Source organism: Dasypus novemcinctus, chromosome X (genome assembly GCF_030445035.2).
Source record: "Dasypus novemcinctus isolate mDasNov1 chromosome X, mDasNov1.1.hap2, whole genome shotgun sequence".
Classification (NCBI taxonomy): Eukaryota; Metazoa; Chordata; class Mammalia; order Cingulata; family Dasypodidae; genus Dasypus; species Dasypus novemcinctus.
In genome coordinates, this window is record NC_080704.1 from 58,078,227 (window position 1) to 58,101,884 (window position 23,658).

Consider the following 23,658-nt stretch of genomic DNA (forward strand, 5'->3'; position numbering starts at 1 on the left):
GCTGGTCCTCAGTGATCTGAAGTAGCTATCAAAAGCAGTGATCAAAGATCAGAGTTCATACCCCTGGAGTTTGGAATACTAGGTCTTTATGTCCCACCCTGCACCAGCAAGGTGCACCAGGAACCAGAGCTCTAATACCTACTGTTCACCATGAAGCTGGAGGAAGGCAGATGGTAGCTTCTGCAGGGAGATAAAAATCACTGGTATTTATCACAATTTACCAGCCTCTTGTTCCTGCCCTCCAGGGATGCTGCACTGTGTACCACTAGACTCCGGTGAGGGACGAAACGGGGTCCCTGTTATGGGATGAGTGGGGTCCCTGTTGCGGGATGAGTGGGGTCCCGTTGTGGGACGAGAGGGGTCCCTGGCATGGGGAAGAAAGCCTCGTATGGCCGCTGAGGCTTCCCTCGGGGGCTCCGAAGGCGTGGAGGGCGCACGGCCCAGGAAGGAGTCGCAGAGACAGGCTGATGGCACAAGTCTGGTATATTGCGGAAGGGGATGCAGATTTATAGGATTGGGGAGTGGTGTGGTGGGTTCTGATTGGCTAGGGCAAATGCTGTTTCCATATAAGGCAATGTTCTGGCATTGGGCTAGTGATTGGCCAGTAGAGTATGTGCTAACTCTTGATAGGCTGACACTGTTACTAAGCTGATAGGTGGTTGTAAGCTGTTGCTGGGCAGACAGCGTACTAAGAGATTAGGTTTAAGGGAGGGGGGAGGGGAAGTGAGAGCTGGGCTAGGCGGGAGATAGGAAGGGGGAGGGCGGTGCCGGCTAGCCGTTAGCAGCAAAGGCCTAGTCAGGCGTGGCCACCTTGTCTAGGCCCAGTGGGCAGAGGCGGTGTCACCTCTTGCCGCACTGTTTGCCACTGAGGCAAGCCGGGTGCCCCTCCTCCCACACTCCGGAATTTCAAAATAGTTGATTCAGACAGTTCCTGTCAATTCAATAGTTGTTTTGGTGAAGGGACTGATTCCTGGAGCTTCTTCCTCTGCCATCTTCCCACAATCCTCATGTAGGAGTGTTTTTGTAGAGTTCTTGGATATATCTATGTAAACCATCATACCATCTGCTACGATTTTTTAATCTAGTTGTTCTATCAGTTGTTGAGATATGGGTATTGAAGTTTCCAACTATAATTGTGGATTTTTCTGTCTCTCCTTTCAGTTCTGTCAGTTTTTGCTTTCATAAATTTTGTAGCTCTTTTGTTTGTTGCATACACACTGAGGATTGCCATGTTTTCTTGGTATATTTGACCCTTTAATCATTATGTAATACTGTCCCTGGTAATTTACTTTGCTCTGAAGTTTACTTTATCTGATGTTAATATAGCCATACTTGCTTTTTTAAAATTAGTATACACATGGTACATCACTTTCCAGCTTTTTGCTTTCAAGCTACTTATACTGTTATCTTTTTTATTTTTATTTTTATTTTTTATTGATTTTGTAAAAATATTACATTAAAAAAAAATATGAGGTCCCATTCAACCCCACCATCCCACCCCACCATTCCCCCACCAGCAACATTCACTCCCATCATCATGACACATCCATTGCATTTGGTAAGTATATCTCTGGGCATCTCTGCACCTCATGGTCAGTGGTCCACATCATGGCCCATACTCTCCCCCATTCCATCCAGTGGGCCCTGGGAGGATTTACAATGTCTGGTGATTGCCCCTGAAGCACCTGCTATCTTTTAAGTGAGTTTCTTGTTGACAGCATAAAGATGGGCCATGGTTTTTATTCACTCTGCAAATCTCTGACTTTTATTTCCTCTATTTAGGCCATTTACCCATCTAATGTGATTATTGATATGTTAGGGCTTAAGTTTTCTATTTTTTGTTTTCTAATTATCCCCTCTGTTTTCAGTTTCTCTGTTTTCTTTTTTCTGTCTTCATGTCAGTTACTTGTATATTCATTTTTATTTGTCTATAGTGTTTTTGAGTGTATCTGTTTTAGTGTTTTTTTAGGGGTTGCTCTAGATATTATATATACATAACATATCATAGTCTACTGGTGTTGAGGTTTTACCAATTTGAGGGAAGGGTAGATGCCTTTCCTCCATTTACATACCTTTACCCTCCTCCATTTTTAATATTATTGTTCTAAATATTTCCTCTGTATAATTTGAGAACCACATCAGACAGCATTATGAATTTTGCTTTAACTATCAAACATAATTTTAAAAATTTAGGATCAGAATGAAAATATATTTTCTTTACCCATATTTTTGCTTTTTTCATTTTTCCTTTCTTCCTGATGTTCCAAGATTCCTTCTATTACTGATTTTTTTCTACTTTGTGAACTTCCTGTTTGTTTAGAGTAGGTGTGCTAGCAACAGATTCTCTTAATTTTTCTTTAGCTGAGAATGTCTTGATTTTCCCTTCATTTCTTTTTTATTTGTTTATTTAAAAGAAACTTTAGATTACATGAATATTACATTAAAATTATAGGGGATTCCCATATGCCCCACTCCCTACCCCTCCCATACTTTCCCACATTAATGCATCCTTTATTAGTGTGGTATGTTTGTTACAATTGATGAACATATATTGAAGCATTGCTAGTAAGTGTGGGTTATAGTTTATATTATAGTTTACTCTCTATCCTGCACAATTTTGTAAGTTATGACAAAATGTATAATGGCCTGTATCTGTCATTGCAACATCATACAGGACAATTCCAATGTCCTGAAAATGCCCCCATATTACACCTATTTTCCTCTCTCCCTCTCCTCAGAACCTCCAGTGGTCACTGCCTTCACATGAATGTTAGAAGGTCTTCTATTGCTAGAATAAGAATAAGTCTATAGTAGAATGATAGTAAGTCTACTTTAGTGCATTGCTCATTTCCCAATCTTTAGGATTCTGCGATGGTGATACCCACTTTGCCTCTAATTGAGAGGGGGCTTTGATCCCATGGGGCAGATGGATGGACTATCTTGCTTGCAGTTGCAGATTCTCTCTGTTCCTTGGGATGGGCATTGTCCGTCATTATCACCTTGTTAGTTGTCTTGGGTGAGTCCAATGAACTGGAGCGTAGGTGGTGTAACTCTGCTGAGATTCAGGGCTCAACTGGCACATAGACAGACCAAAGATTTAAGTCTCTTGGCCATTCACTTATCAACTCTAGTACTAACTATAGGTTCAGATAGAAGGGGCAGAAGAGCCATGTGTAGTGAAACCACAAATGAATCCAACTCTGTCACACTGGGGAGCATAAATTCCAAGGTAAGACCCACTGATAGGGTGCCAAACTCCTGAGCTGTTTGCTCTACCTATAGTGTCTGGATATAGAGCCCTCAGGAGCCCCACTCTTTGAGGCACTATTTACTGGGGCAGTTGATGAGATCCTGCTGAGATGTGCATAAGTGTAAACTCTGGAATGACATCCCAACTCACTTTGAAATCTCTTAGCCATAAAAATTCACTTGTATTTACCCTTTCCCCCTTATGGTCAAGGTCTTTTTCCAGGTGCATTGCTAAGTGGTGCTTGGTAATAATCCCTTGGTGACAGGAAGACTCAACCCCGGGAGTCATGTCCCATGCTGGGCCAGGGGTGGGGGAAGGTAGTGTGTTTATATGATGAGTTTGGCTTGGAAAGGAGGCCACATTTGAGCAGCAAGGAAGCCTTCAGGAAATAACTCCTAAGCAACATATAATACTAAGCTAAGTCTCAATTTCAGAAGAAAAGGTTCATAAGTACACTCATCAGTATCAAGGGCCTGGTGCAATGGTCTCTTCTCCTTCACTAGGAACTGCCCCTGTACTTGAGGGATTCTTGCTGTCCCATTAGAGAATGTAGTAGAACTTCCCGTTACGGGCATATGATATTCTTTCCTTTATTTTGTGGATCTCCACTCATTGTGACAATGCCCCATAAACACTTGAACACATTCATATGCCTTGGAGGCATGGCCAGATGAACCCTCTCCCCTACATTCCCCCATCACCAACACCCCACACCAATTATACTCCCCTGCCACAGTTGTGATCCTTCTATGATCTAAAACATCCAAAATGAAGCAAAAAAATATATAAAAATAAGGAAATGATAGTTTTAAAAATAACAAAATATAAAAATTAAAATATTAAAAATGTTTTTAGACATTATATCTTTCATCACTATAAGATCTATTGTCTTGTATGTACAGTGACATTTTCTTCCATATATTCTCCCAGTGTCTTATTGTTAGTTTTTTTTTCATTTTATCTTCAAAGAAGCTTTAGGTTACAGAAAAGTCATATAGAGAATATGGGGGATTCCCATATACCCAACATCCTCCCCCTTTCCCCCTCTCCCATATTAATAACATTTTGCATGCAGATGGCACATTTGATGTGATTGATGTACAAATATTGAAGCATTGCTACTAACCATGGTCAATGGTTTACATTATAATTTACATTTGGACTGTATACTTTTATAAATTTTGACGAAATTGAAAATGGCTTGTATCTGTTATTGCAAGATCATGCAGAACAATCCTAATGCCCTAAAAATGCCCTATGTTCCATCTATTCTGTTCTTCCCTCCCCCTCCCCTCAGGACCTATGGTAACCATTAAGTTTCAGTTTTTGAAGAATAAGATTCATAGGTCTTGCAATAATATTGAGGGCTTGACTTATTGGTCTGTTTTCTTTTATTGGGCACTGCTGATGTTCTTGAGAGACTCTTGCCACTCTATTTGAGAGCATAGCTTGACTCCCCAGGATGGGAGTTTAATATTTTCTTTTTTATTGTGTGAGTCTCCACCCACTAATATAACAGCTGTGACAAGATGAACACTAACATATTCCATAGACGCCTGCCCCAGGTGCACGCTGTCCTGTTTGTGTTCCCCCACATCCAACACCCCACAAGAGTAATCCTCCCCTGCCATATTTGTCAAAAGAACATTCCCAACATTGTAGTTTTAACCACAGACCTGCAAATCCCCAGAGTTCACCTGCTTCTTCCCCTGACCCTCCCCCAGTTCCATGGATAGTCCAACCCAACACCCCCACACTCTACTCCCCTCAGAGACCAGCACCTCTGAACCCAGTAGCATCACTGCACTGTGTCATGCCCATCCATTACACAACTACACTCTTCCACCTTATCATAGATTTTGCCCATAGGGGCATAGGCTCATCACCCTCTACTCCCTTTCTGTCTCTTGTAAACCTATATTCCAGACTCTCCTCTGTGAGTCTGCTCAATTTGCTCAATTCATATCAGTGAGATCATGTAATATTTGTCCTTCAGTCCCTGGCTTACTTCGCTCAACATTGGGTCTTCAAGATTCATCTATGTTATCCCTTGTGTTAATACTGCCCCTTTGTTTCTGAAAGATATCTTCACTAGATATAGAATTCTGAGTTGACAGCTCTTTTTTTTAGTACTTGGAAATTGTTTTTCCCCCTCCTGACCTCCATGGTTTCTGATGAGAAACTGTCAAAGTTTTTTACACCTATTAGAACGGTAGCTTTGAGGGTTTTCTTTTTCATTTGTTTTCAGAAGTTTGACTATGATATGTCTTCACATGAATATCTTTGTGTTCATTGTATTTGGTGTTCATTTAGCCTCTTGAATCTATAGATTTATATCTCTTGACAAATTTGGGATATTTTCAGCTGTCTTTCTTGGAATAAGTGTTTTTGTAGGAAAGATTACTAGAAGTAGCATTTCCAGTTAAAAGAATTGAAACATTTAAAATTCAACAGATATTTTAAAATAAACCTTGCACAGCTTATGGCAGCTTTTACTCCCATCAACAGTTAGATTAATAATTAAGACGTGTTGTTGTTAATCAATCTATTAAACCTTTGCCAATATCTTAAAGATAAATAGCTCATTGCTGTTTAGATCTGAATTTATTTTTTACTGAAATTGAGAGCATACCTTCATGCTTACTAACAATTTGCATTTTGTCTCTGTTCATCTTATTTTTATGATGGATGGTTTATCTTTTTCTTATTGATCATATAGTTCTTTCTGTATATTATGGAAAATTATTCCTTTGTCATTTGTGTTGCACATGTTTATGCCAGTTTTTTTAGGTGCTTTTTTTCATATAATAAACTTTCTTTTAAAAGAAGTTTTAGATTACAGAAAAGTTACATGGAAAGTTTAGGGGATACTCATATATACCATCCCCTCCCCCTCCCATATTTTCCCCTATTAATAACATCTTACATTAGTGTGGTACATTTGTTACAATTGATCAATAAGTCTTGAAGCATTGCTACTAACCAAGATCTATAGTTTATGATTTACACTTTGCACGTACAATTTTATAGGTTTTGACAAAATGTATATGGCCTGTATCCATCATTGCAATATCATGCAGAACAACTCCAGTGTCCTAAAAATATCCTATATGCCACCTATTCTTCCTTTTTTTTCTTGTTTGTTTATCAAATAGAAATTTACATTTTTATCAATTAATATTTATCAAGGTTTATACTTTTGCCATCTTTAGATGTTTTGTCATGTTTAGAAAGGTTTTCCCTTCTTTAAGCTTCTTCAGATATACTTCTATATATTTTTAGTATTTCCATGGTTTCATTTCATTATTAAACCTTGGATATGTCTGGAATTTATTTTCATGTAAACATGAGATACACAACAGCAGAGGTTTCCTATCAGGTTAAGTTGAAGGGATTGGGGTAGCAAATAGAGTTTATGAGAATGTTATGTGCCTGGGAGGAGGGAAATCATGGAAAATCATGAGGTTGAAGGGCTGTCTCCTATTTTCTAAGTGTTCTCCCTGGGTGCTATCCAAAGAAGAAACAAAGTCAACTGGAGTTGTGAATGCTGAGAGAAAAATAAATCTAAAAATTTAGGGGGGAAATCACAACTTTTTACTCAATAAATTTCTTTGTTTTTGTGAAAATCTGGGAAGAAATAGGAAAAATGAAACTTCTTGCTTTGTGATTTTTGTGTTGCAGTTGTTTTGGTGGATGGACATTTCTTCCCTTGGCTACATTTCCTGAATAGTGCATCCCAGTGGGACACTTGTCTACAGTGACGACCCTTACAGGAACATACTCATTAACTTAGTTTAATAAATAACTTTTAATCAACTATGAAGGAGGCAACTGTGAGGTAATAGTTATGTGTTTGGGCTTAGGAATCAGACTGCTTGGGTTGAAATCACAGTCCGATCACTAACTAGCTGTGTTATCTTGGTTAAGTTACTGAACTTCTCTGTGTCTCATATTCCTCATCTGCAAAATGGGGATAATATCACCTCATAGGATTATTGTGTGTGTCAGAACAGTGTCAGACAAATAGTAAGCAATTAATAAGTGTGAGATATTCTGAATGCTAATCACTAGAGAAAGAGCCAATTAGATATGATCCTTGCCATCATGAATCTTGCATTCATGTGAGGAGGTAAGTTAATATATTATGAATAGTGATGATTATTCTAAAAGAAAAATAAGGGACTGAGATACTTTGTAAGGGGGTGGGGGGTGGGGGGAGAGAGAGAGAGAGAGAGAGAGAGAGAGAGAGAGAGAGAGAGAGAGAGAGAGAGAGAGAGAATGATGAATTAGGTGGCACCTTGTAGACCTGGGTCAGTAGTTGAGATTTTAAATTATGTGGGAATCACTGAAGTAGAAGAGCATCATGATAAAAACATCTTTAAAAAGAATTGTTCTTACATCACATCTCTTCTTCCCTTTCCCTGCCCTCAGCAACTACTGTGGACACTGTCTCCACATCAGTGATATAATTTCTTCCTTTGCTAGAGTCACAATAGTTCTATAGTAGCATACCAGTAAGTTCACTCTAATCCGTATTTTATTCCTCCATCCTGTGGACCCTGGGATGGTTATGTCCACTCCACCTCTAAATTGAGAGGGGGTGTAGATCCCACATGGCTGATGGATGTGATTCTCCTGCTTGCAGTTGTAGGCACTCTCGGTTTCCTGGTGTGGTGGTTGACCATCCTCACCACCCTGTTAGCTGACCTAGGTAAGTCCAACGAACCATGCAGGAACAGATGCTGGACATTATATATCCTGCCATAACCCACTGAATGGACTGCAGGAGAGTGTAAACTACAATGTAAACTATAATCCATGTGGTGCAGCAGTGCTCCAAAATGTATTTACCAAATGCAAGGAATGTGCCACAATGATGAAAGAGGTTAATGTGGGAGGAGTGGGGTATATGGGAACCTTTTATATTTTTTAATGTAACACTTTTTGTGATCTTTGTATCTTTAAAAAAAGACAATTAACAATAAAATTTTAAAATGCCAAAAAAAAAAACGAATTGCTCCTGTTATGTCATATTTGTATTAGAGAAGGGCAAAATCGGAATGTGGGGAAACCAAGATGGAGGCTCTTGACGGTGGTCCAAACAAGATATATATATATATATATAATTTTTTTTCTAGTTCCTGTCACTAAGCAGGTGCTGGGTAAATATTTTTTAAATGAACGAATGAATACGTGAATGAAATGAATGAAATTACCTGGGTTGTAGTACCTGCTTTGCCACAATGTATCTTTGTGACATTGGACAGTTAGCAAGCTACAATTTTGTCATCTGTACAATGGCAATAATAAAACTACCTATCGTACTGGACATGATTTAAAGGGATAAAGAATGTATAGCAATTAGCACAGAGCTGGTGCTGAATTAATGTTAGCTACTATTAGCTCTCTGCATTTCAGGTGTGCATCCATAAAATAGGATAATTTCTGCCCTGTTACCCTCACAGAGCCATTTTTGAAGCCTGTAGAAGTTAACGTTTGTCTCTATAAGGGGTTATTAATATCGATGTTTTAATTGATCTGAATCTATCTCCCCGATCTGTCAGCGGGGTTATTTAAATGAAAGTATTTCTTTAAAGAGTTCAGGTACGCCCCCTTCTTGTCAGCCCAGCCAGTTGTATCCGAAACCACGCCCTAATGCGAAGTCTAGTCGCGCAGAAATCAATTTAAAAATGCCCATCTGTGGCCCTCCTGGCTTGGCAAGCTCGTTTCGCAGCTGTGCACGCTGGTTGGCCTCCGGTACCTGGCCTCCTGGCCAATCACCACAGCGCTTCCTCCTGGGGCTGCAGTTTTCAAAATCCACTACTGGGTTCATTGGAGAGAGCATGGGTCTGGTTGAGACAGACGTACACGGGTAGCCACGAGTCGGAGCTCCATTCATTTCCGGGGCCTCTCCTGGTCTGGGGGTCCATGGTCTTTCCTGCTCTGCCCTCAATCTCCGTGTGAGGTAGGTGCCTTTGGGTTTCTACTGACTGACTCTGTCGCCAGTTGGTGCTTGGGTATCACAGCAGTCCCCCTGTTATATACTGTCGTCTCTTCCCGGGATGTTCAGCATCTCTGAGACAAGCCGTTTGTTTCATTCTCCTGTCGTTTAGCAGAGTGCTGAATGAGCACTGTAGGAAATTGGGCAGGGAGTGTGCATTGGGGAGTGAATTAAAAATGAAACTGGGTCCTAGCCTTTATATAGAGAGACCAGGACACATGCCTAAATCAGAGTACATTTGCAAAAGTCTTTTCACAAGTGTAAATGAATACAGGACAGATTTCATCTGCAAGTATGGTGGAATCAGAAGTGTTTAAGTCAGGGAATGCTACCTGAAGGATATGAAGGGAGGATAGAAACATTTGTCCTCTCCCCCTTTTTATCCCTTTTATCTTCACAGACTTTTTCTATGCTCATTCTTCCCCCAACTACCTTCAGCTCTGGTTGTCCCACCACCCTTTGCTACGGTCCACTTAGAATCCTAGAATGTCAGTAGTTGGAGGAACAGTGCTTCTTAAACTTTAATATGCATACAAATCACCTGCTGATATCAGTAACTTGTAGATTCTGATTTGGTATGCCTAGCTTAGGGCCTGGGATTCTGAACTGCTAACAAGCTCACAGGTGATGCCAATATTGTTGGCGCATGGACAACACCTTGAATAATGGGGATGCTCTGGTGTCGTTGCTTCATTTTATTAGGTGCGGAAACAGGCCCAGAAAGGAAAAGGGGCTTGCCCAGTGTCACCGAGATAGCTAGGAGTGGGGCCAGAACTAGACCATAGGCCTCCTTCCCAGCCCAGTGCTGCCTTCATTCCCACCATGCTATCTTCCCTCACCAGTGCCTTGCTCTCTGTAACCTACCTTTATATATAAAATGAAGCTGCTACTCCTTCCTGGAGACCAGGGTTTCCCAACCCTTTTTGTTCCACACACCCCTTTGTCAGTCAGGTGAAATGAATACTACTGTAATTTAATTATTGTGTACATTCGTAAGTGAAGGAAGTGCTAGATTTCAGTTAGAGGTGAGAGAAAATAAGATAATTTGCTTTTTTTTTTCAATTCAAGCTCATGGACCCAAGGGGTACATGGACCGCTGGTTAAGAACCTCTGCTATAGAATGTCTTGATCAGCTTAGCTCTGCTGCCCCTGTCTGGATTTCAACACAAGCTCTGAGATGCCCAATGGGTCGTCAGTTCCTATCAGTGTGTATGTTTGGGAAATGGACAATCTGGAAAGTGGAAAGGATCCTAATTTTCTTGTTCAAGTAAGACTCAGGGTTCTGTAAGTGCTAGAACCTGGGAGTATTCAGAAGCTTTTATGAAAGGATGTGTTTGGTGGTGCCAATCTCCCCCACCACAGAGGCTGGCAAATTAGTTTACCTAAACCAGTGGATGATATATGGCAATCATTGAGTAACCTTATTTTCTCTGACCTTGGGGTTTGGTTAACCTATAATGTTATCAGCTGAGTGTTTTCTCACCTATTGACCCCAGATTTCTTCTCTTTTGAAAAAATAAAGGTTTCAGAGCACAAATCTTCGATGATCCATAAAAAATTATATAAGGTATGAGTAATAATAGTTGAGTAAGTAGTTTTTGTACAATGCAGTTAAAGGGTGGGTGCACCCAATTTAAAAGCTTTATTGCTGATTGGCAGAGTTCTAAAGGATGAGGTGAAAAATAGGGTTGGATTTGGGGAAAGAGACCCATTTGGGGGAAGAGTACCAACCATATGTCACCCTTTGTACATACAGATTTATACTTGAGCCACTCAACTCCTCTGCAGGTAAGTGGCATTAAAGCTATTTTGCTGAAGTGGAGATTGAGGCTGGGAGATACGAAATTGGCAGGTTTAGATGCACAATCACTCAAATTCGAAAGCCCAGGCTTATTTTATCTCCTCATATTACTGTCTTTCTCTTTGGACCTTGGACTGTTTTGTAATGTTTCTGAGAGTGATCAGCGACTTTATGATATTTTAGAACAAGGCTTGGGAAGAGCTGAGTGACCTGTGCTGCTTAATAGTTTGCGATCCTGGGTGGTAAGTCACTTAACTCATATGGAACTGTAAAATGGAAAGATTGTCTCTCCTTTGTCTACCGTCAAAGTTTTTTTGGGAGGATCAACTAAAGTAAACTGATACATGTGAAAACACATACTTTTACTTGTTTTTCCTCACCTACAAAAATGTTAAACTTCTCCCTCCAACGCAAAACCCAAATCAGCCTTTCTCCTATCTTGAACTTTCCCTCAAGCTGCAGTCTTCTCTGATTCCCTTTCTTACAACATGGCCAGAGCCTAGCCTTTCAGTCCCTTTCTAATTGTTCCTCAACATATTCCATATGTGCCATACTCCAGACAACCGGGAAATCCCTAAACTTATGTTCTTCATGTTCATGTCTCTGCCTGGGCTCAGGTTTTTTTGCCTGGAAATTTCTCTAGTCTATTTGTCATGTTACATTCTCTGTTAAGACTTCCTTGACCTCCTGTCCCTCATAAGTTTTATATTACTGACTTTCCAGATATGTTTTGTACAGTACTTTGCATCTACCTTTATTGAAGCATTTGTCGTATTTTTAAAAAATGTTTGAGCTGTGCATGTGAGTACTTCTGAGATAGGATCCATGATTTATTTGTGTCTCCATTGCCTGAAGAACTAGATACAAAATGGCAAATTTGTTGCATTGCCTTTAGGGTCTGTCTTTGAGGAGTGTTTTCTTTGTCAAGTTTAGGTGAACTTTGGACTTGAATGGACTTGGTGGGAAAGGCAGTTGTATCAGAATGGAAAGGGACTCTTGTATATCCACAGAAATGATTCCTCCTTTAGATAAGTGGATATGCATGGCAGGGAAGGATACAGTAATTGAGAGGTGACTGCTAAGTGGGAGGGGATTTTTCTTTTTGGAGTCATGAAAATGTTCTAATATCAACTGTGGTGATGAATGCACAACTGTGAGTATACCAAAAGTCATTGACTGTACACTTTAGATGGATTGAATGTGAATATATCTCAAAATTTCTTTAAAAAAGATTAACAAAATGATTCCTCCTAATGTATTTGTTGTACAACATGTAAGTGAAACCTAATTATTGAAGACACTCAAACCAAAAGAGGCTTAAGGAGAACAGAATGGGATCCCACACTGAGATGATGAGAAAGTAGGGTTCTCCCAAGGGCTGTAACGATTGTTAAGTTCTTATGTCAAATGATTTTCAATAAGTTAGCAACTTTTTCTGTCATCTCATCTTTTAAATTATTTTTTTTTCTGCCAGGTGCCTGGAACTAAATTACAGTTTCTTCTGATTGACAGTCTATGAATACTGCCTCGTCTAAAGGGAATACATGTATGTGTGTAGTGCATGCTCTTGTCTTCTCTGTAGGGTCATTACTATTGCTATGGTCAGGACCCCATGCCTTTTAAAGAATATTAACTCTGCCATCCGGCCTCTGTACTATATGAAGCCAATACTATACAGCTGTCATGTTTTCGATTGTTTTCAATGCAAAATTCTCATGTAATTTTGTCCCCAGTGTTCCTAGAATTAAATTAGGGGCTGGGCCACAGTCAGTGCCTATGGAGGATGACAGGCACTATGCTGGTTTGTTTTTGTTTTTGTTTTTTTAAATATAGAGTATTTAGTTTAATTTGAACAGTGCCCTGTAGAGGGAGACATAATTATGTTTTATAGATGAAATAACTGAAGCTCAGTGAATTTATGTGATTTAAAACCAAAATTTAAACCCAGATCTGTCTGACTCTAAAGTCAATTTTATCCTAGCAATGCTATAAAAAGACTAGGTTTTCTCAAGGGTTTGCAGAGAATTCTGTGCTGTTTCTGGTATAAAGTGTTCTAAAGAGTCCATTTCTGATTGCAGTTGTGCCTTGGACAAGACACTGCTGAATCTGTAGGAGATGCCACTGCCGCTACCACCCCGAAGCTCCAAACCTGAAACTAGGAAATCTCAGTCCAGCAAAATCATACTTAGTGATCATGACCAATCTGGAAAGGTTAGAGCAAGCTGCCACTGTCAGCAATGTCTTGAATAGTCTCTTCCTGTGCTGACTTAGTCTCTATTCTCACCCCTAAATCTCTGTGTGTGGTTTAATCTGACAATGTGGGAAGGGGTGACAGTCATAGTAGTTGGAGAATACCAGCAAATTAGAATTTGGAGAGAAGGTGTAAACTCTTTTTTCCCCATAAGTGCTTAGCTAAAATGTCGGCCAAACTCCACAACCTTTAAAACCAACTCAGCCCTCATTAATATTCCATTGGTATGCTCTTACTTTCTTTGAAATGCTCAAAGCATCTTGCTTGATATGTCCTTAGGACTGTATGGAAATTAGATCAGCAGATGTGTTATTATGCATTTCACAGCTTTTACAATAGAAGAATGAATACATTTTTGACACTGCTGTTTTGACCTTGTGAATAGTTGACATTGTCATTCCAACCCTGAGATGTTCTATGTTCATCATCATCATACATATTTTAACCAGAATTATAATAACACTGATGAGTTTCATCAAGACAGTATTTCCTGGAGCATCATTAGGCCAATTTAATTTCCTTGATTGGTTTTCTTTCAGCACAAACACTTTCTAATCATTTTCATGTTTGTTTTATTAAAATGTTTTTCATGGAGGGGCCAAAAGTTTTTTTTTCCATGTAAATTTGGCAAAAACGATTTGCTATATTGATCAAGTTTGTTTCATATAAGCTTTTCTGATTAGTTATGCCATTGTAAGTTTTCTTTCATGGCAATTATTTTTTACCAATTTCCTTGGGGCACATATTGCACATCTAAATTTTGAGAACAGTTTCAGGTGTTAATTTTATTTTGGGCTGATATTTCTACCAGTCATATTAAGTAGGATTTGGGTAACATACCAATTATTTTTTTTAGCTGATTTGTGAGAAAAATGACTTTTTTTGCTCATCGTTTCCACCAGGATTATTTATCATGAATTGATAAAAGACTAATAGTTTAGTTATTTCTTAGTTAAATTCACCAGAAAACACAAATAATTCCCCTCAGCTTTTCCAAGATTACTGTGCTAGATTGGTCTATTATATTATTAAACCAGTTCTCTAAATTTCTGTTCACTTTATGTACTATGTTCTAAATGGTCACGATATAGATAGAGAACAGTGCAAATGGATTTTTCCCAGTGTTCTACTTCACAACTCTCTGATAATAGGTAGGTCAGGGTTTGTTTTTATTTCATAAGGGAAATTTGAGACTTAGGAGACTTCCACCAAGTAAGAGCTGTTAGGGGGAGGAAGAGTCCTACACTGTAATTTGCCCTATTTGGGAATGGGGTGAGGCATGCACATAGATATAATGCCTAGAACAAAGCTCTCCTCTTTCCTGAAATATTCTCCCCTTCCCTCCCTTATATACATTAACAATTAGAGATTAATCTGGATTACCAAACTCCTTTCTTAAAATATAAAATTCTCCCTTGAGGTAGGTTTATAATCATATTGAACTATATGCTCCTAAAATAATATTTCTGTCCCTTTAGTGTTTGTTTAAATTTTTCACATCTATTCCTTTATTTGATTCTCAAATATCTACAAGGTAGGTTACCATTCCAAATTTACTCATAAGAAAATTGAGGCTCAGAGACTAAGTGATTTGTACAAAGTCAACAGCCAGTAAAGAGCTGATCCAGGACTATTGTCCTTATTGGTCGTATTTTAAATCAGTTACTTAAGAGACACTTAAATATTTGTTAATTGAACAAATTTACCATATTAAAGGAATGACTAGGACTGGTAGGAAGTAGGATAACCTTAAATGTGAGAAGAATAAGAGGGAGAATTGCAGAGCCTAAAATAGCTTCGCCAAGTTGTTTTGCTCATTCTAAGAGTTACACTGAAGGACATCTCTCAGCATTGTCTCCATCATCAGTGATTACCCCCTTCAGGAACTCTCTATAAGCACCTCTGAGTGATGAAATTTCCTTTTGTTATAGTTTATTGGGGTTTATTATATGACTTATCGGTTTCTTGGAGATTCTGAAGTTTCCCTTGAATGACCTGAAATGATCTGAGGCCCCTGAAGGGACTGTTCACAATTGGATGTACTAATTTACTTCTTTTACTTTTTTAGAGGGAAGAGAATTACCAAGTAAAGTTTTCTCCATCTTCACCTCAGGGAGCACTGAAAAAGAGATCAGCTTTTGAAGATCTCACCAATGTGAGTATTCAAGTCTAATCTTCTCCTGTGGTTAGAGAACCTTTTCCTTGAGGGGACTTTCCAGTTTACCAGACACTGGCCCTCTCTGGAATTTTGAAAGCAGATTTTATTTAAAATCAGTGGCCCAATTTCAGAATCTTCAGGGGCTCTTCTACTGGCACATAGATCAATTGGTGGAGCTTTCTGGAAGCAGCAGAGCGATCATCAGATATAAAATTGCAGGTAACTATAACTATGGCATATTGAATTTAGATAGAGTCCAGAGGTGGCTCAGCTGCCTGCCAATACCTTAGAGGTACGTATATTGAGGGGGTCATTGTAGTCTAGGGAAGTGTTTATCAGTTCAAGCGTTATGGGCATTTAACCAGGTCAGTCTTCTGTTTTGTAGGGCTGACCTCAGCTATTATTTCGGGTTCCTGGCATTCAGTTCCAGCAGCACCCTAGTCATAGGGACTACCACAAATGTCCCACTGAAGTTCAGGAGCACCGATAACCACAATTCCAATTCCACAACCTAGTCTTCAACTATGAAGATCTAGAAATCACCAAGAATTCTTGGGTTCACTTCTAAGTCACTTCCTTTCTTATACCATTAAGGTACCAGCAAAAATCAGAGTTAAATAATTAGAAGGCTGCCAATTGAATATAGAATCAGGCCAAAGGTAATCAATTGTTGGTCTTATAAAGTAATAATAACTAATACCTACTGAGAGCTTACCATGTGTGGCTATTTGAGATTATTTATGAATTCCAAAGAGAAAGATTATGTTTGTAAACTGATCTGTCCCTCTGGGCATGATAACCCTTTGATTGTATTAGATTCAGCTGAAGATGTCTGATTAAATTATGTTAAGATTAGGGCTTTTGTTCAACCACGTCATTGGAGTGTGATTTAGCATTGAATCCCAGCCCCCGTGGTGGGTGGATAAAACAGACTCTCACACAGAGTAGAGACACAAAGAAGAATACAGAGAAGAAGAACACAGAGGAAGAGAGGCAGCTCATTAGATATCACAGATGCCTGGGGAAGAGAGATGAGACTGATAGTCTACAGTTGACCTTGTGAAGAGAGCAGAGAGCAGAGCTGCTGAGCCTGGAAAGAAACGAGCTGCTGGGGTGAAAGATAAGCCTTATGCCAGCCTACAGTTGAGATCAGAAGAGGAGGAAGAAGGAAGGCCGAATCCTCACTCGCATTGCCCGCCATCTTGCTTCAACATATGGCAAATGACCTTGGGTAAGAAAGTTCCTCTTATGGTACCTTGAGTTGGACTCTTTAGGACCTTGTGACTGTAAGCTTCCACTCCAAATAAATACCCTTTATAAAAAGCCAACAGATATCTGGTACTTTGTATTAGCACCCCTTTGGCTGAATAATACACCATGTGTGAGGCACTGTTCTAAGTACTTTCACCTGTACCAACTCACTTAATCCTCATATAACCTTATGAGGTAGACACTATGATTATTTCTACTTTACAGATGAGGAATTTGCCTCATGTTGGTTTTGATGTCCTATTTAATCTAGGCTACAGAGAAGCCTGGTGAACTATTTCTGTCTCCCCAAAAATCATGTACTTCTGTGGCTAAAATTTAGAATTCTTGCACTACTATATAATGATTACTCCCTTGGGCAGTACTAGATAAGCTTCGGCAAATTTTTCTCCCTTGGATCCCTGCTCTATGCTATGTGACCACCCTTCTTTTATCACAGTCTCTACTACAGGCAAATTGTAACATGTATGATTAGGTTATAGATTTCTGCCTCATTTCAGATTTTCAAAAGTTTGTTTGAAAGAGAGACCTCCATACACACCTTTAAAGTTAGGGACCCTTCATGACTTATTTAACCAATGATCTAGAAACTCAACTGAGATAAGGTAGCCACACAGGTCAAGAACAGATTCAGCCCATCCTAGGATAGTTTTCCTTGGCTCCCAAAGTCTCTGATGTGAATATGGTGACACTGTACAAAATAAGGTTTCACAGCATATGAGGAGCTTACTTTCTATCTACCAGTTCTTTTTTCATGATGTTTATATCTGTATTAGTCAACCAAAGTTGTGCTGATGCAAAGTACCAGAAATATGTTGGTTTTTATAAAGGATATTTATTTGGTGTAAAAAATTATAGTTACAAGGCCCTAAAGAGTCCAACTCAAGGCTGCTTTCTCACCAAAGTCATTTGCCATGTGTTGAAGCAAGTGTTGAAACAAGAGGGCGGGTGACCTCTGTCTGGTCTCTTGGGCTTTCTCAGCTGCTCTCTTCTCTTCAGCTACAAACTATCAGGCAAATGGCTTATCTCTTTCCTGGGACTCTAGCTGTTTGAGCCTTCTCCTTTCTGTGACATGGTAGGACTGAAATGACCCAGTTCTCCTTCCATGTGTCTTCTTGAGTGAGTGTCCATCTATATAGGCCCAACAAGGGGGTGGGGATTTAATCTGAGTCATGTCTTACTGATGTTGTCAAATCAAAAGCCCTAAAATTTATTTTATCAAGTAAACTTAAAACCTTTGAATTTAATAAAATCGAAGGGTATTGCACCCAGAGAAACAGACCTGTTTATAGACATAATCTTTCTCTTTTTTTCTCTTTTCTTTAGTATCAAACTGCCACAATCACCATTCAAAAAGAAAAACATGAATGAATTATTCTATTAATAGGAAATACATGCAGATACTCAGGACCTGCCTGGTTCGCCACCATATTCAACCTGTTAGGTTACATCCTTATCCAGGGTAGGGGAAGCAAGGTATCCTGACCAATACCTCTGCCTCTGGCTTTCCGACAGCTCAGAAATTCCATTTTCTTTTTGCATTCCAGTTTTGAAGATTCATTTTGGTCACCTTGAATGGTTTTTGGTTCTTTCTAGAGAAACTTCTGCCAATACTATATACCTAAACCAGTCCTAGGGTTGGACATTTCTGCAGATGTCTGAGCTCATCTATTTGAGGGTTGAGGGATCCTTTCTGAATTTTGAAAGTGCTCTATGTGATGATTTTGTTCTTCCAGTCAATATTAATAGATCTCCATGTTTCTATATCTGTCTTGTCCTCAACATTTCACCATGAGGTCCCAAGAGAGTTGATCTCTTTTAATTAGTTTATCTGCTGCTTTTTTTTTCTTTTTCCTTTACTTTATCACTCCAGCATGGGAAGTTCTCTTGATATGTAAGAGTTGGTCCTAAGCCAGTAGACAAGGAGCTAGGGCTTATATTCATGTTTGTCTATAGTACTGTTTATTTCAGTAGGATTTTCATCCTATTTCTTGGTAAAAGAATTATGGGGAAGTACAGTAAAAGGTTCCCTCAATCTTAGATATGGAAATACCACTCTGAATCTTTACAAATGATAAGTGGAGTATTTTACCTTGGGAGTTAGGGTCTCCACCTCTCTCCTGCCAAGAATGTACTTCTTTTCCCATTTTGAATCCAAATTGCACATACAGACAGTTTGTAAAACTTAAGGTGAAGTTAAGATGAAGACTGTGCCAAGCTTCTTGAGGAACAGAGGTAGATGACTTGAGGTCTTAAGAAAGAATTTCCTATCGACTTGTCATGGCCTATAATGGTCTGATACAAAGGCACACTTTTTTTCATTTCATTTGGAAATAACTTAAAATCTACAAAAAGTTGCAAAATTAAAATTAATAAGAGCCTCCATATGTCCTTTACCTAGATTCACCTATTATTAACATTATCTGCTAATATATATCATGGCCCTATATTGCTAAATAATTGAGTATCTATTTCCTAAGAATATGAAAAGTATCTGATATAACCATGGTACAGTTATTAGCTTTATAAATTTATACTGATAAACTATTTTTATGTAATCTACTATCCATATTCCAGTTTTGTCATTTAACCTTATGATGTCCTTTATAGCAATTTTTATTTTCTAGTAAAGTATTCACTCTAGGGTCAGGTATTATCTTGAGTTATCTTTGCTGTTTTAGCCTCTTTTAATCTGGAACATGTTCATAGCCTTTCTTTGTTTTCCTGTTTTTTGTTTTTATATCAACTTTAATTTTTTAAAATTTATTTTTATTAAAAATTTTTAATTGTCTTTTTTTAAAGATACATAGATTACAAAAAAAGTTACATTAAAAAATGTAAGAGGTTCCTATATACCCCACACCCCACCCTACTCCTCCCCCATCAACAACCTCTTTCATCATTGTGGCACGTTCATTGCATTTGGTGAATATATTTTGGAGCACTGCTGTACCACATGGATTATAGTTTACATTGTAGTTTACACTCTCCCCCAGTCCATTCAGTGGGTTATGGCAGAATATATAATGAATGTTCTATTAAAAGGGGGAAGGGGAGGGTATGATGGGATTATCTTCTTCAGAAATGGCATCAGATTTTTTTTAATGATGCTATATTTGAAGAAGACAATCCCAACATACCCTCCCCCCCCCCCTTTTAATAGAACATTCCTCATTTTGTGTTTATTTGATGTTGCCTTGTGATTACATTGATGTTATACATTGTCTGGATTACTGCATAGGTAGTATTCTGTCCCTCTGAGATAACATATCTGGAGGCACCGATGTTCATCTTCCCATCATTGGAGATGTTAATTTTGATCACCTGGTCAAAATTTTGCCTGGTTTCTCCACTATGTAATTATTCTTTTTCCTCTGGCAAGTAATAAGCAGTTTGTGGGACATACTCTAAGAGCCTGCCAATAGCCTTTTCCTCATCAAAGTGTCCCTTACATTTAGCATCCGCTGATTTTTTTCCTAAACCTTTGTGATGGTTTTTCCAACTCTGGCTTATTTAAGAAATCATGAGTTCGCACTGCTCTGATTCTAATGCACAAGATTCTTTCTTGTATTCCCAATTCCATATTTGTACATTCCATTTTCCACAGTGACAACTTTGGTTCCCAAGGACATTAACACATTTACTCAATAATATAATGCATGGAAAGTAGTTTCAAAATTACTTCACCCACATCACTACAATAAACAAACCTACAAGAAAGAGTTCAAAATCTGTTTGCAACATACCCCCTCCCCTACTCCACATTCTCTCGTGCTCACACACACACCCTTACTGAGGATGTATAGTTTGACAGTATATAGTTAAATATTGTGTTTATAAGTTAATTGGATTAGTTCTTTCTCCCTTCCCTTCCATTTTCTCTTTTCTTATAGTGTGGCCATGGTATTTATTTGGAATATAGCTAGAATTAATTAATTTGTTTCATTTTAAAGACCTAACCTGTAAATGTATTTTTAAGGTTTTCAATATTCTTTTAATTAGAGAAGGTGTAGGTTTACAGAAATACGTTAAAAATAGTGTTCCAATATACCCCCCATTGTAGACACCTTGCATTAATGTGGTACCTTTGTACAGTTGATGAGATAATATTAAAATTATATTATTAGCTATAGTCCATAGTTTACATAAGATGTATTGTTCCCCACATACCACCCTATTATTAACACCTTGTATTAGTTATATACCTTTGTTATAATTCATGAAAGATCATTCTTATATTTGCACTATGAACCATAGTCCATCATCTACAATAGGGTTCACTGTGTTATGCAGTCCTATGTTTTATCTTTTAATTTTTACTCTAATAACATGATGTAAAATTTCCTCTTTTAACCACGTTCACACATATAATTGAGTGCTGTTAATTATACTTAGAATAATGTGCTACAATCACCATCATCCATTTCCAAAACTTTACAGTCAACTTAAATAGAAATTCTGTACAAATTAAGCATCAACTCCACATTCTCTACCTCCAATCCATACAATGGAAACTCGTATTCTAGATTCTAACTCTATGAGTTCACTTCTTATAATTAATTCGTATCAGTGAATTCATACAATGTGTGTCCTTATGTGCTTGGTTTATTTCACTCAGCATAATGTTGTCAAGGTTCATCTATCATGAACCTTGCATGCATCAGGACTTCATTCCTTTTTATGACTGAATAATATTCCATTGTATGTATGTACCACATTTTGTTTATCCATTCATTTGTTGATCCTTGGGTTCCATGTTTTGGCAATTTTGAATAATGCCGCTATGAACATTAGTGTGTAAATATCTGTTTGAGTACCTGCTCTCAATTATTTTGGGTATATACCTAGTAGCAGGATTTCTGGGTCATATGGTAATTCAGTACTTAGCTTCCTGACTAACTCCACACTGTCTTTCACAGCAGCTATTAATAAATCCATTTTACATTCCCACCAGCAATGAATGAGTGTTCCTTTATCTCCACATCCTCTCCAGCACTTGTAATTTTTAATTTTTTTATTTTATTTTTAGTTTTTAAATTAAAGTTAATAGATCACAAGGAATGTTACATTAAAAACATAAAAAAACCAAAAAGCGTAAGTTTCCCATATAACCCACTCCCCAACCTCATTTTTGTAAATTGTACTTTTTTGAAGATATATACATCATAAAAAAAGATACATTAAAAAATATAGGATAATATTAAAAAAATAAAGACAAAAAAATGTAAGAGGTTCCTGCACACCCTCCACCCCCCACCACACTCCTCCAACACCAACAACCACCATTATCATTGTGGCACACTCATTTCACTCGGTGAACACATTTTGGGGCACTGCTGCAATACACAAATAATAGTTCACCCTGTAGTTCGCACTTTCCCCCAGTACATTCAGTGGGTTTTGGCAGGATATATAAAGTCCTGCATCTGACCCTGCAGTATCATTAAGGACAGCTCCAAGTCCCAAAAACGCCCCCACATCACATCCCTTCCACCCACTCCCTACCCCCAGCAGCCACCATGGCCACTTTCTCCACACCAATGCCACATTTTCTTTGATTACTAATCAAAATAGTTCATGAATAGAATATCAGTAAGCCCACTCTAATCCATACTCTATTCCTCCATCCTGTGGGCCTTAGAATGGTTGTGTTCCCTCCACATCTATATCAAGAGGGAGCTTAGATTCCACATGGGTGCTGGATGCAATTCTCCTGCTTTCAGTTGTAGGCACTCTTGGCTCCCTGGTGTGGTGGTTGACCTTCTTCACATCCATGTTAGCTGAGTGGGGTAAGTCCAATAAACCAGAGTGTAGGAGTTGCAAGTCTGTTGAGGTTCAGGGCCTGGCTGTCTCATGGTCAGTCCAGAGATTCAGGTCCCCTGGGTATACATTAAACCCCAGCACCAACTACAGTTCTGGTAAAAGTAACAGGAGAGGCTTGTGGACAAAGATCACATCTGAGTCCAGCTTCATCACACAGAAACACAAACTCCAAATTAGGGCCACTGACATGGCAGTGAACTCCATCTGCCATGACCATAGAACCTGTGGGTCTTTGTAGCCCTCAGAAGAACCAGTACCTGGGGTTGTATCTACTTTATCTGTCTCTGGGACTCTGCTCAGGTGTGCATAAGGGCAACCCCTCTGATAACCTTCTGGCCCTTTTTGGAGACTCATGGCCAAATAAACTCATTTGTCCTTTCCATTTCCTCCTTTTATTCAGGTCAAAAAGCATTTTTAACTCCTGGTATTATATGTAGACTGAGATATTCTGCTGGTCCGAGTTGACCCTTTTATTTAAGGTCATTTTCTAGTTACATCATTAGCTGGTACTTGGTAGTAATCCCTCAGTGCCAGGGAGGCTCATCCCCAGGAGTCATGTCCCAAGGCACCACGTTTACATGCTGAGTTTGGCTTCGAGACAGGCCACATTTGAGCAACACGGATGCTCTCAGGAGGTAACTCTTAGGCACCCTGCAGCTCTAGGCCTTGTTCTTATTTCAGGTGCACAGGCTCACAAGCATAGTCATTAGTATCAAGGGCTCATTGTTGGACCTTCCTTCTTCTTTGGTCTTTGCCGTTGCACTTGGGGGACTGTTGCTGTTCCTTTAGGGACTATGATAGAGCTCCCTTGGACTAGTCCATTCTTTATTCCTCCATTCTGTGGACCCTGGAATGGTGATGTCCTCTCCACCTCTAGATCAAGAGGGGGCTTAGATTCCACATGGATGATGGATGCAATTCCTCTGCTTACAGTTGTAGGCACTCTTAATTCCCTGGTGTGGTAGTTGACCATCTTCACCTCCCTGTTAGCTTGCCTGGGTAAGACCAGTGGACCAGAGAGTAGGAATCGCCACTCTGCTGAGGCTCAGAGCCCAGCTGGCACATGGGCAGTCCAGAGATTCAAGTCTCCTGAGTATGGACCATC

At 39.0% G+C, this 23,658-nt stretch overlaps 1 protein-coding gene across 1 annotated transcript in view; it reads left to right on the forward strand.

The window, feature by feature from the left end:
- Positions 1-13,167: 13,167 nt before the first annotated feature.
- Positions 13,168-23,658, forward strand: part of CCNB3 (cyclin B3) — a 124,902-nt gene continuing 114,411 nt past the window's right edge. The window contains 2 exon segments of the mRNA XM_058291063.2: positions 13,168-13,263; positions 15,372-15,458. Of these exon segments, the coding sequence (XP_058147046.2) occupies positions 13,168-13,263; positions 15,372-15,458 (183 nt within the window).